At 39.3% G+C, this 18,056-nt stretch overlaps 1 protein-coding gene across 1 annotated transcript in view; it reads right to left on the bottom strand.

Moving 5' to 3' along the window:
- Nucleotides 1-89: 89 nt before the first annotated feature.
- SCIN (scinderin) overlaps nt 90-18,056 on the bottom strand; it is a 46,956-nt gene continuing 28,989 nt past the window's right edge. The window contains exons 5-16 of the mRNA XM_064704402.1: nt 13,983-14,075; nt 12,349-12,481; nt 10,686-10,774; nt 10,271-10,486; nt 9,824-9,945; nt 9,550-9,640; nt 7,085-7,255; nt 6,415-6,592; nt 5,817-5,938; nt 4,066-4,143; nt 2,738-2,798; nt 90-1,812 (exon numbers count right to left, since the gene is read on the bottom strand). Coding sequence (XP_064560472.1) covers nt 1,679-1,812; nt 2,738-2,798; nt 4,066-4,143; nt 5,817-5,938; nt 6,415-6,592; nt 7,085-7,255; nt 9,550-9,640; nt 9,824-9,945; nt 10,271-10,486; nt 10,686-10,774; nt 12,349-12,481; nt 13,983-14,075 — 1,488 coding nt within the window. The 3' untranslated portion in view covers nt 90-1,678. The remainder of the gene's footprint in view (nt 1,813-2,737; nt 2,799-4,065; nt 4,144-5,816; nt 5,939-6,414; nt 6,593-7,084; nt 7,256-9,549; nt 9,641-9,823; nt 9,946-10,270; nt 10,487-10,685; nt 10,775-12,348; nt 12,482-13,982; nt 14,076-18,056) is intronic.

The following is an 18,056-nucleotide window of genomic DNA, read 5'->3' as shown; positions in this document are numbered from 1 at the left end:
TTAAAAGGTTTTCAGGAAATCTTGCTAGATGCAGTGGAAGCACTCCCTACAATATGTCAGAGAGAGGAAGATCAGTTTGGCATATAGAATACTGGTTTTTATAACTTTATTTTAAATGAAATCAAATTCAGATACAGCCCAGCTATATTAGCAGACATTTAAACAAATGTTTAAAGCTAACTCCTATAATTAATCTCTTAGCTTCACAATTCTTTTGTCATTGATATTATGAGCTCAGACTAAATTGGCTCTTTTGCATTACTCTGATTTAAAATCCCAAGCATGTTAAAAAATACAAAAATGTCTAAAATTTCACTTTCCAAACTAACTTATATAATAAAATAAGAATAATAAAACTGCTGAAATGCTGTCATTAAAAAGCCACACCAGTATGATTTACAGCTGTACAAACTGTTGTTTAAAACAAGCATTACTGGATAAGTGATCAAAGCAGTGCTAAAGATCTGAAGAAGTTTTCCCACTGCCCTTAAATAGATTTTCTTCTGGCTAAGTTACAAATAAAAGCCACTTTGAAAACATACTTTTAAATTCACCAGAATAAAAAAAAAAGCTCAAGTAAGTGTGCCTGAGAGAAAAGAGAAGGCCATATTCTATGGTGCATACTCACATTCCATATTCCCAGAAATGCTACCGACACCAGGGGTTTCCCTGCTTTTGACATGCTTGATATTTGTCTAACACCTGCAGATAAAATTAGAAAGACATCCTGCACCTGACAAGGTGAACAGTCTGCATGCTGAAGAAGAACGGAGCACTGCTGGGTAAGGCAACTCAGGTGAAGAATGGCTTAAGAGCTATCTGGTTAAGGCAGAGGATGTGCTTTCAAAGCTGTTACTTCTGCTTCCACTTCAAAGCACTAGTGCACTACACCGTGTTTAAGAGCTTTAGTTAAAAAGACCTGGTGGAGGTTGAGCTGGTTCAGAGATAAATCTAAAGGAATTCATTACAATTCAATACTCTAGACTGTCCCTCAAAAATAACTTCGTCAATTTTGTATTCTGACAGTATTCAGTCTAAAGCTCCACACATATATGTATTAACAGGGTAAACAAACATGTTAAGCACAGCTTTCTCCAAATATCCATCCATTATTTGGCCCCTGTGAGCTGCAACTCCCACTGTGAATCAGATATTATCTGAAACTTTCAATGAGTGTAGCAATATGTGGGCCTAATAATTAAATCAGGTGCAGTCTTTTCCTTGAAATGGATAGTTTTATTTCTCTGTCAGGCCAAATTCTGCACACTATTACTTTGACCTTAATGTAAAGGAATTTCTGTGGCATTAGTTTGGATTTTTAAGTGAAGACAGAATTTGGTCCATTTTAGCACATTAAAATAAACTGATCCACAGCTTCTCTTTAAAAGAATCAGGAGCTTAAAGAAAATGTATTTCTTTCTTTTACGATTAAAGATTGGTAGCATTTTCTGTATTTACTACTAGAAGAGCCCCACTCACCCCATTTGGCCAGTTTACAATTATCATTTATCCTTCCCAGTGCTAAGAATTTCTAGGTTATTCACAGAAATACATCAAAGCTCAGGAAAGTGTAACAACAGATGCATCATGTTGTTGCATAAGCTTATGCTTAAAAATACTAGAAAGTAGCTGGGCTCTGGTCATTCTTTGGCTTGAAGCTGGAGTCTCCTTGGAGAGATCAGTTCTTCCATCTGTTAGAGTCCCAAGCCAGGAACCAGCCTGTGAATGTGGGGGGTTCATGCCCTTGCTTCACAATGACAATGGGGGTGCCCTTATCTCTGCCAGAAGGATCTGTTTCAATATAGCGTTTGGCTAAAAACAGAGAGGAAATAACACATGGAATCATTAGTTAATTCCTTTGGTATAAAAAATACATTAAAAGCCACAGTGAAAGAACACAGGGCTGCTATAATACAGTATTCAATTAATTATTTCAAAGGCAACGAGATGATCAGGTAAAGGCTGATTTTTCCCAGCTGGCACTGAAGGAATTTTCCATGAAGTTGAAAAAGAGGGATTGCTTTTCTGAGCAGTTTGTTGCCATACAGCTGGGTTTTGGCTCTTAAACAGGAGAAAGCATTTGCTGGTGCTGTAAGGATGCACAAGCTTTGTTCCCAATTTGTCCCTGTAAAGCCAGTGAGTGGAGTTTCCCTTGATGACATCTCAACATGACATCAATACATATGGAAACGCAGCCAGGTAACCCCAGCTGCTCCAGGGAAACGCAAGGATTTTCAGCATGAACTTTGTCAGAATAGCTCAGCTATATTAAGTCACACCAGGGATGACATGTGATTTTGCAAGGAGGTGCGTGCCACGTAAGTTGTCTTGATTTGTTCTGTTTGTTCTGTAATTGGAATTTCTTCCTACAAATGTAACTGAGTGAAGGGTGGCACTGTAAGGACTTGCTGGCAATCCTTTCTCTAGATACATTATTGAGGGAGCAGGTCAGTAGGGACCTCCTTTTAAATTCCTTCTCTTTTCAGTGCAGTTACTTTTCATAGGGCTCTTCTACATATTATTGAAAAAGCTCTGCAGCCCAATAATGCTATCTTGATTTATTTTATCCTTCATAAACTTACAGAGTTTTAAATGTGCATTTAAAGGTGAAAGTAGTCATCTCGTGTATTTGAGACACTGTAAACATAACTAGATTTCTTCTACATCATATTTTCCTCTTCGTTAGGTAATATTGATGCTACTTCACTCAGAAATCTGCCAAATTGATTTGATTTACCTGATTTCACAGATTCCTGTCGCTCAGTTTCATTAGCATCCTTCCCAATCCAGATGAAAACCTGCAAACAGAGGAAAAAAGATAACTCCCCAGGCACTATAAGGATGCTGTGTACAGCTGGTAAAGTACAAAATAGTTGATTCCTCTAGGAGAAAGAATATATGCTATGAAAAGACTGCAAAGGTACAGAACTCTCACAAACCACAACTGATGTTTTTTTCTCCCTTGTGAGAAAGTGTAGTTATGCCCTCTGAAATCTCTCTGCTCTCCATGACACGGGAAGGCCAGACCTTTATTCAGTCTGATGAAAGGATCTCTAATTACCTTTAAAAGGAAATGTCTCTTTGGGTGTAGGTAGCAATACTGTCTCTGGTTTGAGCTCTGTGTGCATATAAACATTTGTGCCCTGTGACATGTGCTACCCTGGGTGACTGCTAGATAGCCAACTGGAAAACCCAGCAACCAGAGCCTTGATCTGCAATCCCCCCCACACTTTTATTTCTCTCCAGGATTTGGCTGGAAACCAGCTACACATCCCAAGACTTCTTATCTGAGTTGGTGTGTCCCAACTACTTTCCATCCAGCTCTTCCCCACCACCCCCCATTACTCCTTTTCACACGAACCATGGATATTCCTTCTTATTTCCAAAAACCTCAGCCTTTTGTTCCTTAAGGGTTAGGCTGAAGAAGACAAATAGGGTGTGGGCCTTCTCCTCTTTCCTTCCAAGAGGAGAGGAAGGGTAGAGAGAATATACTGTGAGAAACAGATGTGTTCTCTAAATCTGCAGTGAGTTTTCCTGTCATTCACAAAGGTTTCCCCATTTTCAGTTTTCAGTAAACTGAGTTATGATGGAGATGATTTCTGTCATCCTCCATTCATTTTCTAGTATGAAGGAATTTTTGTAAGGGTCTATCTAGTGCTGGTCCATTTCTCTACTAGGACTTTTTGTAGGTGGTCCCTGCTACAAGGACTTAGTGGATTCTAAATACATTTAATGAAATTTTTTTTTTAAATTAATAAATTTTTGTGATGATGTCAAGAACACTATTGAGAACCTTTCCAGAACACTGCTGGGGCTTATACTCTTGCAGCCTCCATTGGTTTAAATAAGAAGTGCCTGCTGTGGTCTCACATGCTTGAAAATTCACTGGCATGTGTGAACACCAGCACATCATATAGCTCAAAAAGTACAGCTCCTTTTGGTACAATTTAAAGAAAACAAAACAGCTTCCATTCAGTCAAGATGATTGTTCCTTCCATCTTACAAACTAAGTGATTAAGAATAAATTATCCTTCCTATCACAAAAAGCAGTCTTACACAGCTCACCTGATCCCAAGCATCCAGCAACATGACATCATCTTCAGCCAAATCATCCTGAGTGAATTCTCCTGGGACCTCTTCAATCTAGAAAGGATGATATGTTTTGAGGGTGGTTTTTTTTGTTTTTAATGATTCATCAAGGCATACAATTTTGCAAAGACCTAACCTATTTTTACAATCTTAAGAGCAGAGGCTGATGAACAGTTCTTTTGGCTCCTAAAGGATCAAACCCTAAACTGATTTGATGACTGCATTAAGGGTGGTTCTCTGAAACAAAACAAATCACATAATGGCATGTCCTATAAAATCAGCTCTTGGATTTTCAGAATTGGTAAGATATCCTCAGGAGAGGCAAAGGTCTACATTATAATTGTTTACTATTGTTATGTTGGGACTGAGGTCTGCTAGAAGAAGGAGACAGGGAAATTTAACCTTGAGCCAACCAAGCTGATACATTCATGCAGCTTATATTCATTAATTAGGAAAAGAAACTGCTTTGGTTTGCAGTGGGTGAGCTCAGAGATTAAATACACACCCAACCAAGCTTCCCAAGTCACTTGACAATGCGACATTACAGTTGACTAAGCCACTGAGGATTAGTCCCCAGAGAAAAGGCAGACTGCTTGCTTCTTCCAAGGACATGCAGGAAGACAGAAAGCAGTTTAATATTATTCTGTACAAAAAGGAGAGACAATAATGGAGCTAATCATTCCTACTTTTAAAGGATTATCAAGGGTTTGGCTATGTGTGGTCATGTGGGAGTGTTAAAGGGATGATAACGAGATGGTGAAAAAGACATTCCTTTTCCTCACCTTGTGTTATGGGGGCTAGAAGGTCAGAGTGGTCCCACCTGCCCCTTCTGGGACCTCTAATGGTGGTGATTCAGTTACTAGAGAAAAGCTATAGGAAAGAGGGGATTTCACAGAAGTTGGAGGGAATTTAAAATAAAAAGCAAATCCATAGCTCCCAGCAGACTACTGCAGAGAGTTTGGTTCCTATTACTGTATTTCCCAGAAGTATTTTAGAAGCTTGTTAGAAGAATACACTTTCCTAGTCTCATAAGATTTTGAAGTCCTTATTAAAGGATCCTATTTGTTTTATCCTTCTCCAAATGACTGGGCTGTGCCTTAAGGAGACTGCCAGCTATGTCCCCTACCCAAAAATGAGTGTGTCCTTGCCAACTGGTGACACAGCATTGCCCTCCAGAATAGGGTAAGTAATTAAGCCTGAATCACAGACTTAATACCCAGCACATAGCTCTGGGCACTTCTGCCAGGGAAGTAGGTCTTCCTACCTCCTTGAGCACAGGCCAATACCTTAAAGGCATAATTACACATCTTAAATCTCTATGAAAAATATCAGATAGCTAGGGATTTTTGGCAAGCAGCATTTCTTTTCCTTGCCACCACTGTCAAACATGTAAGGGGCAAGGCACTGACCTGTTCTTTCTCAGCAAATTGATAGCAATCTGGTGATGCTCTGCAAGAATTAAATTGCTTTTGACTGGGCAAATTTTGCATCTGCAAGCCTCTGTTTCCAGGCTGGAGCAGGCTCTGGATGCAAACTTCTGCAGTAATAATTATTCTGTTCATCCATTGCATTTGGATAGCTTAAAGCATCAAATGTCCACTCTCTAGTTCTTGCCAAGCCTGGCTAACTAAGCCAGATCCTCAAATTCATTCAATGACCACTGATTTCCAAGGCAAAACATACCAGAAACGATATAATTAAACAGAAAGTATCCATAATATACTCACAATAAATCTGCCTGTCTTATTAGAACAACCATACAAACGAGGGGGATGATCTTCAGCCTTTGTCAAGAGTTGTGATGAAGTCTGGTAATTTTTTTTACCTCCAAGTGCTTTCCAGAATTCCTCTAAAATACATAATATACAATTTATCCATCAGCTGATTTAACATTTGGTATTTTAGTTTGCTAGATAGTGTTTCAGAAATCCCTGAACAATCTCTTTTCTGTCTCAAAGATGAATAACTTTTCTTACAGTATTTCCTGCAGTTTGTCAAAATACCAGTATCAGTTGCATACCTAGGAAGAGTCATAGAGTTATAGAATGGCCTGAGTTGGAAGGGACCTTAAAAATCATCTAGTTCCAATGCCCCTGCCATGGGCAGGGACACCTTTCAGTACATCAGGCTGCACAGAGCTCCATCCAAACCCTCCTTAAACACTTCCAGGGATGAGGCATCTGCCACTTCTCTGGGCAACCTGTTCCAGTGCCTCCCCACCCTCACAGTAAAGATTTTTTTCCCTAATATCTAATCTAAACCTACTGTCTCCATGTCCTGGGTATTCTCAGCTGTCTATTAGCAGCCATGTGGCCTCATACGAACCTGGTTCCTGGCCTTCATTAATCTTTGCAGTCTGGCATTTCAGAACATTGGCAATGTACTGAGCTCCTTGTTCCTCTTCTTTATTTGCTCCTTTTCCTACCCACGTGTAGCCAGAGTTGTTTGGCAGTTTCAGAACAAAGACATCATTAGAGTTTAGTGATGCTGCATCAACATCAACCTAGATAAAAAAAGAAATTGTTTTATTCTTCAAATCTTCAGATAATGTAATTACTATTTTGCATATTTATATAAAATGTGTAGACATGTTAATCTGCTATGCTTTTGGTCTTCAGTTCTTCCTCTTCCCTAGTTTTGTACTGATACAAATTAGATTTAAGACAGGGAGCTGACTTGCAGGGCAGAACTTAGGACTTTTGCAGTTGGAAAGACCATCTCATAGGAATTGCTGACTTCTTGCCTGTTCTTTGTCAGCTGACTGTTCACTGTGTGTATTCTTACAGCTCCTCTGAGTGATGCAGACTGATTCCAGCCAGCTACAGCATATTCTCTTTGGTTTATTAGACGGGTTCATCAAATAGAGCAGTGGGCTGGATTTGGAGTTCTGTGCTCCTACCAGGTGTGACTACCCAACAAGATTAGTCAGAGAAGCTCATGGCAGCTCTATCATTTCCCCCTGGGAATGGCTGCTTCACTTAGCAGGTGACCTTACCTCTGCAATCCTAGTAATGGATGCCAGGTTCCTGCGGATTTGGAAGAGTCGTGTTGGTGGAGCAGGCTTCTGTCCTTCCCTCCTGGATGTCCCATCCTTGTAGACTATAAGTGGTTTGTTTTTGAACAAGCTCAGTAAATGCGCAGGCTCTTTACCTTGACTGACTCGGATCTGTAGATATGTAAAGAAATGCAATAAAAGAAACAAAAGGATACACGTGGTTATTTTTGGTCTTTGCTGAACAGCTACGGAGATCCTAGCCAACAATGCTAAGTATGTTAACAAAAACGAGAAGTGGCAAGCTGAAAAGATCTAAAAATATAGCTCCGGACATACAGAGTAGAGCATTTGTGAGATTTTTTTTTTTTTTGTCAATCACAGTGACACAAAGATAAAATTCAAACTTCCAACATAATATTTAGCTGATTAAAATGGCTGCTATAAAAATCATTCATTTTCAAAAGAACTGTCATTTCATAGTGCTTTATAGAATGACTTAATTCTCCTGAAAAACTATCTTGGAAGTTTAGGTACCCTGTATTTACGCAGAAAAGAATGGTTATTCATTTCATTCATTTCTATATGTATTTTATCTGCCAAGAGGATGAAAAAAGTATCATGAATTTCTCATCCAGAATGTAACATGGATGATGAAAATGAACTTCCATTACAGATATAAAAGATGCTACTGCGATAAAAGAAACACATTGAGCTATGAAGAATGATTATTTTTAAGTTAATGTATGATTAAAGTTATTTGTATGCAACCATTTCGTTTTTCTTTATAACAGTACCACTGGCCGAGGTAGAGGGCTACAAATCCCTGCCTTCACTCCCAGAAAGAAAGGGAAAAAAGGGAATGAGACATGCTGTGTAGCAAGCAGAAGAGGAGAAATGGAGAGCCCCCAGTGAGGCCTGGGGCAGCTGAGAGCTGGGGTGCCCAGAGGAACAGCTGCAGCTGGGCACAAGCAGGTGCTTTTGGTAGCACTTGCTACCAAAGGTAGCATACAGGTAGACAGACTGCTGCAGTTGTCTGGTAAGAATAACCTAGGACACATACACTTGTAAGGGACAAACTGCAGCAGAATTTTACAAAAGGGAAAACAAAAACCTCAAACCACAAAAAAACCCAAAAGAAAACAAACAAAAAAAGAAACAAACAAAAAACAACCCAAATAAACTTTAAAAACCCCAAATGACCCAAACAGCACAGTGAAACATATTCTTGCAAGCCCAACGTTTTAACAGTCCCTTGTACTGTCGTGCCATCTAGTGACCACACAAAATAGCACACTTAAAGCTTCCAAATAATGCTGATAGACGTGTCAGGCACAGGTAATATATTGTGTCTGTTTGCATAAAAATGCACACATATACATACGTATGTGTATATAAATACACATATGGATATGTACACATATACATTCCTAAACCCGTTGCAGGCTGAAAGTACTTTTAAGTATCATGTCTACTGCAGTGAAATGGATCTTCAGCTTTAATAAAAACACTTTTTAAGCACCTTAAAATTGCAACAGTAATATTGTTAACAATGGTAGTAATATTGTTATTACTTAAAGATTAACATTAGCCTTAGGTACCAGGCAGGACCACACTGGGCTGGACAAGGTCCAAATATAGAGCACTTGTTAGGAATAGTTCAAGCTGTAATTATCTAAACGTGTTCTAATCCTCCCTTAGTATAATTCCAGTCAGAATCATAATTGATTAGTGGATAAAAGTTTGGGCTGCCACCTGAATTAACTCTATCTTAGTGGGTGGGGAAAGCCTTTTGCTTTTGTAATTAAGAAATGGGAATCACAGAATTATCTCCTGCTGCCTAGAAAATCTCTGCTTGTCCCTTGTCATCTCACAGCTCAAGCTTTTCTGTGAAAAGAGACCCCTCAGGTCTTCACCTATCTACCCCTTCTCAGTAGTGATAAAAGGAGAACACACCCAGTCAAGCCAAGGACTAGCTCATCTACTCAAACCCTTCAGTTGCCAGTGCCCTGTGCCTTGCTTTGCACACCCCATTTCTGCACATGAGGATGTGTATCCTGCTTTCATGGAGCTGCAAGCACTACGGGACGGGAAAACCCAAGTTATGTTTCTCAACGAGGCAAGGAACAGCCAGATCCTCTTGCACAATTCCAGCAGGTTTTCCTCTTCTGTCATTCATGTGGCTTTCAATTCTCCCAGTTTTGGCCCTCTAAAACAGTGTAAATCAAAGGAAAGCAAAGGCAGTTTTAGGTTCTGGCATATCTGTGTTCTTTTGGACAACTGCATACAGAAAGGACCATTCAAACGGGCAATGTCTGGCAACTTTAACAGGATCCCATGGTACTTTGCTTGATACAGACCTGAACAATTGGCATTTCCAGTCTTTAAATGCTAGCTCCTCCTTTCAATTCTCATCAAAATTTGCATGTATCACATGGTCTGCTGGATTTTATCCACAAGAGACTAACCTGCACAGCCTCATCATTTAATGACCGATCCAGCTGCACAGTCAGAAATGCAGAAGCAGTCAGTTCATCTTTTGTAGCATGGGCTCCTTGCCTGAGGAAGACAAGGAGAAAGACAATGGTTAAATTTAGCTTCAAAATAACCCAGAGCTTGTGCTGTAAGACAAACTCACAGTGAACAATCTTACATTTACATGTGTTCTACTCAAAAGGACATAAAGTCAACATAAAGTAATATCCACACATTGCAGGTCTGTGCAAAGGCAGCCAAACATACCACGTGTAGATGATCATCCCTCCGGGGTAAGTGTAGAGGATAATGTAACAGTCACCCCCATAGAACTGCCCGTATGTCTCGGGTCCCACAGGAACTCGGCCACTGCTTTCCACACGCCAGATCTGGGGAAACAGGGAAAGCACTGCAGATTGCTCAACTGCATCCTCAGACTCTTCACAAAGTGTGTTACTATCTTATCCCTTCAGTGTCCTTCCTGTTCCCAAGTGTTATTGAATAGAAACAGAGAGGATTATTCATGAAGTAGGTAAATACATCTTGAATTAATAAGGACCATCCACAAGGGGCTGCAACACACTTCTCTTTGTCTTGATGCTTTTTTCACACATGATCACTTCACAATGCCGTGATGAGTAGCAGTTTTGCCCATTACAAGTAGCAGAATACATTAGTTAGATAAGATAAAATTTATTACAACATGAAAATTACCTCTACTTTCCCTGAACCATCATCTACCATGTTATGCTGGGCAGCCATTTGTGGAGACTCATGTAACTTGGTAGCATCAAATTCAATCTGCTCAATTTTAGCCACTCTCTCTGTGACATAGACTTTGCCAAAGCCATTGCTTTGATCTTTATCCTTCCAGTCTTTGAAAAACTGTTTGAACATTGGTGTTTCACCTCCTTCGGGAAGGACTTGAATCTGAAATGAAGGAAGACACGTGAAACAGAAGGAAAACAGAGCTGACACAGTTACTCAAACAGAAACTTTTCTAGATTATATGTGAAATATTGCCCTTATGTTTTATAAACCATTAAAAATTTTTTTTCTGCTGACTTAAAAACAATGTGTTTAACAGAGCTCAAGCTCTCCTGCTATCACCTCCACAAATAGATCGCACCTGTGTGTTGGCAGGATAATTCATCTGCTGTATGAATTGTTCAGCATTCTTCATGGCAGCTCTTCTCTCCTGAGGGTTAGCATTTTTGCCTGATTAAAACAGAAGGATAACAGTACATGGGAAAGGGCAATAAGCACACAGAACCTTTAAAAACAAGTAATCCTCAAGCCAGGTTCTCTTTGACATTGCTCTTCCCTCAGTCTTGAATGAACACAAATGCTGGACATAGCAAGAGCAAGAAGATCCTTGTGAAGTTGAATGGCCAGAACAGTACTTTTATAGCTCTGGAAACAGTTAATTTAAAGGGAAAAAACAGAAAGAGAGAAAAAGGGGGCATTTTGTTTCACTTAGTGTTTCTACAAAAATAAAAACTGGTTAATAATATCTGCTTGGCTCAAGGTACCCTGGGTCTTTTCTCTGACTTCCCTTGCTGGGCTGCAATGTGGTCAATAAAGCTGAACTGCCTCCACTTCTTCAGGCAGTGCAAAAGAGTAAAAGAAACTCTTGTTTTGTCTGGCTGGGCTTTGCAATTTACCTATTTCCCTATCCACTGCTCCTTGTTCAGCCTAGCTCAGTATTAGATGAAGCCTCTGTGGGACTGACACTGTCCACAGGGTCTGTGTCCCAGCAGGCTGCAGGGGCTGCATTCCAAAGACCTCACGGTCTAATCAGGTGCTCTGATCAGGTATTCAGTTGTATCCCACTTTGAAGGAGATCATTACCGAGGTAATTCACACTTCTCAGCTTAGGCCTGAAGATTTCCTGCAGAGATGATAGCTGCAGTCTCCCGTGCAAGGGTGAGACTCACAGCCTAATGGGGGTTTTCCACACATTACTTTTACCAGCAATAGCAATGGGAGAATACCTAAATAATATTTTATTTATTTTATGCCCAATCCTGTTGGCTTGGTTCTTCTAGGAGCTGTCATATAGAATGACAATTGGGAATCATCAAGTAATTATTTAGAGTTGCACATGGTAAAACAAAATAAAAATGCCAAAGAATAATTAATAAGCTGCCTCAGACCAAAAAAAAAAAAAAAAGATACTCAGCACTGGATTTAAGATTTAAGGGCTGGATTTAAGATTTAAGGGCAGCACTACAGCAACCCAGCTACAAGGTGTCAAGACCTAATTCCACAATAGTAGTATTCTTCCCCAGGGAAACATTCAGACAAAGCAATTACCAACTGATGATACCTCAGAGAAATATTTGCAAGAAAAAAAGAGATATTAAATTATTTGCAAGCTTATGCTTTTAATTTATGCCCTGGACATGCACCTTTCAATTTCACAGCTCTGTGGAGTGACCTACCCAAATGGAATGTTCAGTGCCCAGATTTTGTCCCAGAAGATAGGGATTTGATGACAGTATACAGAACTCATAGAATGATTTATGTTTGCTTTGTACTTGTTATTTAGATAAGCATTTCATCACCCAATCTTATAAATATTTCAAAAGTAGGGTCCTTAGACAAGACTTGGTCTTGAGGTCCTTACACAAGTGAGCAATCCTTGTCCACAGCCCGTACCAGGGAAGGGCTGTGTGCAGGGTACAGTGTCCAGCCAGTGTTAAATTCTTGCTAATGTCCCAAGGGTGTTGTGCCAACTCCTTAGGGATCTCTGCATAGCTTCTGCATGTGCAGTACAAGAGACCTCTCACCTTTCCACACAAAGATCTTCCTGGCAGCACCATTGTCCAAAATGAAGCACTCCTCAGACAAAAGCATAGCCATAGAGAAGGGGTTTTCCTCTGCTACCAAGGACACCTTCATGGATCCACTCGCATCTGACACCTAAGAAAACAGTAATTTCAAATTTAGGTCAACTCTGGCTTTATAGACAAATTAATTTCTGCTTCTGAAATTAGTATAAAAATCAGCTGCCATTCCTATATAACTGGCCATATGAGATTTGTGTACTGCTGGGAAGTAAAGTAGGTGAATGATTATTACTTTTTGTTTCAGTTCATCTTACATCCAATAGAGGGAGACGTAGTGCTAATTTTAGGGAGTTGGATCCTTGCCTCGCAGTTTCTTAAAATGAATCCTTTTTTCTCATTCACTGGAATAGTCCCTGCTGCCAAGCAACTCACACTGAAGCCAAAGGTACATGCACATGCTGAACAACAGCATTTGGAACCATAATAAAATAGTCCTACACTGACACTAACAGGTGAATTGCCTACATTTATAACCTGCTGTTCTTTAACTGGAAACTCTAATGTATGACCTGTTCCAGAATCTGCTTTTAACCTCTACCACCACTCTAAGTTCATGTAGACCTTGAAAACTTTTTAAAAATCACTCCTGTATAGCTGAAAAGAACTGTATAACTGAAAAGACCAGTTATTACTAGTGAAAATAGATTATTACTATTGTAATTACTTTTCTATGTCTTTATTTCCTTTCATAATTAAATATGAATTTTACACACATCATTGTATCTTGCATTTTGTATTATGGAAATACAAAGAGGAAATTACCGCTGCACACAACAAGTAAAAATCAATCATTTTACCTGCTTTGAGGGCTCACCATAGACCTGTCTCCTGCCTTTGACACTCACTGTTATACTGCAACACATTTAAGTCTAGCTAACAGAGATCTATTAGCAGGACCCATGTGCTTACACTAATTTATCAGATATCCACAGAAATTTCAGAGTTTTAGGATTCAAAATTCACTTTCTCTTCTCTAGTTATGTTTTACTTCAATGCTCCTGATCATATATATATATATGCAGGCCTTCTTTTGTTCTCCATTTTTGTTCCCTTAAACCCCTCATATGAAGAGAGATACACACCAGACTTTTGGCATGAAAGGAATGATTAATGTGAACTAAACACAACACACAAACAAGTGGCTTTGTAACAATGATCACCTCATACAGGCTTCCTGTAAACCCCACATACAGCTATAGGCAGTGGAAAAATCATGTGAGAGGCAGGGAGAGAGGTGGCTAAGTCATACATGACTACTACAAGTCTCCCTGTTAAAATTAAGAAGAGAGGATGATTTAAGAGCAGTTAATCCTTCTTTGACCTGCACTGCGTGGTTCATAGGCCATGCTTCACTTCTTTCTTGAGTACGCAGAAATGTAATCCTTTTTTCCCCCTCAAATTACCTGGACTATTTTGATTGACATTCTTTGAGAAACTTGTTCATTGGCTGAAATAAACTAAAACAAGAGCAGTTCTGTAAATGAAGCCAGAACTCCATTTATGAAGAAGGAATGAATAAAAGCATGACTACTGTTGAGCATACCTAATTTTAAGTAAATAAATACACAACTTACCATATATAGTTTAGCACTTCTCCTGTTTGTGACATCAGCCAGCTCATCATCATCATCACCACACTCAGGAAGCTCTGGCTTGTTCCCTAAAACCTGTACAAGAGAATAACAAATTCAATGCAGAGAGAGAGTAGGTGCTAGAGCATAAATATCTGTACACTAATGTATTGTTGCAGAAATCAAATAATTGGGATCATCTTTATATATAAGACAATCTAAAACCAAACTCCTAACTAACACAAACATAGAGATAATTTTTAAAACCTGTGTCAGATCTCCAGTAACTTTATACCTACATGATGTCTTTTCCTCAGGTCAATTTGCTGGTTGTCTATACACTACAAAATACACACAGAAAGGTGTATGTGATCCTATTCTATGTGCATGTTTACCTGTCTGTCTTCCTTTTTTCTTCCCAGTAATTTCTGAATTGTTGTCAAGCACATCTTATAATTTTTGGAATGACATAACTCTTAAAATGATTAACAATACTAAAATTAAAACTGACAGAACAAAATATATTAGCTGAAATTATAAAGTAATTCAATTAGCAATACAAAATATTATATGATGAGTTCATTAATCTTTAAAGTTACAGATTCTTAATCCCATTTTAAAGCAAAAATTTAGCTAGGATCTTAAAAATAATTTATGGTGTGAGAAAAACATTTCCTTGCTCTACCACTAGAAAATCAATTTTAACTACTGGGGTAGTTTTACACCATGGGCAATATTATAACAACTACCACTATAAGAAATTTACAGAGGTTCATCAAGGATATGGTAGGTCAGGTAGTCATTATTAAGTCCTAGTTACCCTTTCTTGATGATCTTTCCCTAATGACTGATATATGTGGGACAGATCCAAAGGTTACATACAGAATATTATGAATTCCTATGAAATTATGTCCCAGAGTGAAGGTAGTAATTGATATGTCTGAGAGACTAAATATTAACATAAAGTACACGGGCAGTGCCAGCCTTCCTGTGAACTTGTGCAGTATCTGTATAAAATGCTGTGCAATATAATGTGGAGCCATGGGAAAAAGCCTTGTAAATATTTGATAACAGGGAAGCCCAATAAAGCATACAGCTGCAAACAATTTGCAAAGAAAAACAGTACAGAATAAATATTTAATATAAATTTGCCATCTGTGGAGTTTTCTTACCTGGTACAGTCAGTAAAATAGTAAAATAAAATAAAATGAAAATAGCCTTTTCATATGTGATTGTTGCAGTTTAAGCTAGAAAATTTTATCTGCAACTCACTGAAGACAAGAAAGCAATGTCCTGTTTAAGAAAGATGTTGCCCATAGCTCTTCAGTAGTTCTCAGTCAGCATTTCCTGAATTTATACTACATGGCTGCAGATTTACTGCTCTATAGGCCAAGTTGGCCTCCATGTCCACAACACAGTGCCTCTGTGCTGGTGAACAGCTAGAACAGAAGGGCATATGCAGTTTACTGGCACCAGGTTTTTAAAAATGTTTCCCTCCCTGTCTTTGTAATGCCAGGGTCACAAAACTGCCAAATAACAAGCATACATCTTTACCTGAACAGACACTGAACAAGTTCAAGGGTTCTGTAACATTTGACTTTCAGTAACCAGTAAGAAGGTAAAAGAATCCTGTTAAGAAAACTCAGAAGTTTGCACTCACTAGTACTGTTTATTTAGGCATTTACAGCAAAAGAAAAAAAAACCAAAACCCCAAAAAACCTCCAAAACAAACAAACAAAAGACTCAAAAAACCCCACAAAAATGTTGGCTTCTGACACAGTGAAAGTCAGTGTTTTCCCTTGCTGCGCCTATAGAATACCTGTGGCACCCCAATTATTTTGCAGCATCTTTGTAAGCCATGCATGTTGACACAAAATCCCTTTCTTCCTTTTAACTGTGCAAGTGTCATTCTGAATATTTCAAAGCAAAAAGTGCCTGTTGGTGTTTGTGAAGGCGCCTTGACAGAAGCAGCCTCTCTATTTACAGCAAGGTCTGGGTGCTGCATTCTGGCGGCAAGTAAAGTAAGCAGTTATATATAATTTAAAAATTGGGTTTTAAATTTGGGCCCAGCACAGGTTAGATTGCTGGCCTGACCTGTTGCTGTCTTAAAACCAAACGCAGAAAGGTTTTTCTGAAGTAGATAGAGAATTGTTGTCAAACTCTGATCTTAGGAAATCTCAATTCATGGGTACTACCACAAGGAGAGGGGTTAGAATCCCCTTTGTGCAGGTGCAGTTATAGACAGGAAACATTCTGGTTCCAGGGAAACCCCTCCACAACTCATTACACAGCAGCTTCTCTACCTAGCTTTTCTAGCCCTGTGCTTCAGCACAGGCAAACAGAAAACACAAATTATTAATTTCTGTAATTCTTTTTCTCAGAAGAGCCTAAAAACAAATGGAGAAGAGCCTTGAGAGCATCCCCTTCCCCTGCATTTTAAGTCACAGTTGCTTGTAGATCCTGGCACTGTGGTGACCCTTGTTAAGAAGTACATGACGTGCTTCTCCTCCCACCAGGTAAGAAAAGGCAGGACTTGTGAGGAGGGCTGTGCAGCCAACACAGCTGTCAGAAAATGCCTTGAGCTGAATCACTGGTGGTGCCTGCACATGTTGGTATCAAAACCAGAAGATGATACAAGGTTAAATGACCTAAGGCATCAATTGTGAAGACATGTAGCATACATACATGTAAATATATACTCACTATATGAAGTGGTATAGTATGAAATACATATAGTCAGTACACATCTGTATTGCTAGGAACAGTTTATGCAGCTTCCAACATGTATTTGTTGCCAGTTTGACTTACAGGCTGGAGGATGAGACAGATCATGAAAGGAAGAATTCTATACTTAAACACAAAGCATGAAAAAATGTCAAAATAATGCTCTTTCCCAAAGAAATGCCTTCCAGAGAAGTTGTCTTTACTCCTCCTAAGGCACACTGCCATGCTATGGCTCCACATGTCTGCATGTTACGAAAATTAATATTTTTATCAGTAAGATTACAACAGTATTGAAACAACAGCTAACTGCCATGCTGAAACTGGGTTGTATCCTTACATAAGGACCTGCTTGCTGAGTTGCGGCTCTCTGGGGCACCTCCCTTTTTACAGATAATTCTCATGTGATGGATCAAAAAGAAAACAAATCACTCCAGCTGAGACTGCAGCCATAGGCTCCCAAAGCTTTGCAGCAAGGTACCCCAATGAAATTATTTATACCAACAGACCATTTGAAGGACACTGGGTCTTCTGATACTTATACACATACACTCTTAGTTTCACACAAATCCTATGGCAGTGATTTACACAGGACTGTGCTCATATAATCCTTTCTGCACAGCCAGGCTGTGACAGCATATGGCCCAGTGCACTTACAGCCCCAGGTTGGCTCTCCTGCATGATTTGAGGTGTAAGACCCTGACTCACAAACATGCCAAGGACTCAGACCCAAAAATCCACCCTACACACCTAGAAACAGCAATGCTCTCTTGGGTACACACAAGACAACCTAGGCACACTGCTCCCCAGATGTCCAACCATCCTGGCAGACTTCCCACCCTAAATCTCATAAATGCACAGTTGGACACAAAGACATTGAAACCACTTTTTAAGTCATCATTATTATTATGTTTATCGTACTATCAGCAACAACAATATAAAGAGTAATCAGGAGCCCTGAAAGCATATCCATGCCCCACCTTCTTCATTCTTTGGGGTTAGCATTGTTTTAGCAGAAGTATTCATTAACTCCATAGCTTTAGATCTTGTCTGGAGGCATATAACAGGAAGTCAGTCTGCATTAATCTTGAAATGTTGGGGTTTTTAAGCTCTGTTAGACTTCTGTGTTGACACTCTTAGGTTAGTACAAGACTACCATTATGCAAACCAACAGAACATCAGTTCCTCTAATTGCCCAAGTTCACTTGTGGTAAATGCAATGTAGCTCATCCTGCCTGCAAAACCTGTTCCATATTTGCATGTGCACAAGCTCTTCTCTGTAAGTATCTGCACCCCCTCAGATAAGTGCAAAATACTGAGCCAACGCTTTTACTCAGAAGTGAAACTCCACCCTTA

Source organism: Zonotrichia leucophrys, chromosome 2, assembly GCF_028769735.1.
Source record: "Zonotrichia leucophrys gambelii isolate GWCS_2022_RI chromosome 2, RI_Zleu_2.0, whole genome shotgun sequence".
NCBI lineage: Eukaryota > Metazoa > Chordata > Aves > Passeriformes > Passerellidae > Zonotrichia > Zonotrichia leucophrys.
Note: the sequence above shows the minus strand (reverse complement) of the source record. Positions and strands in the feature narration are given on the sequence as shown.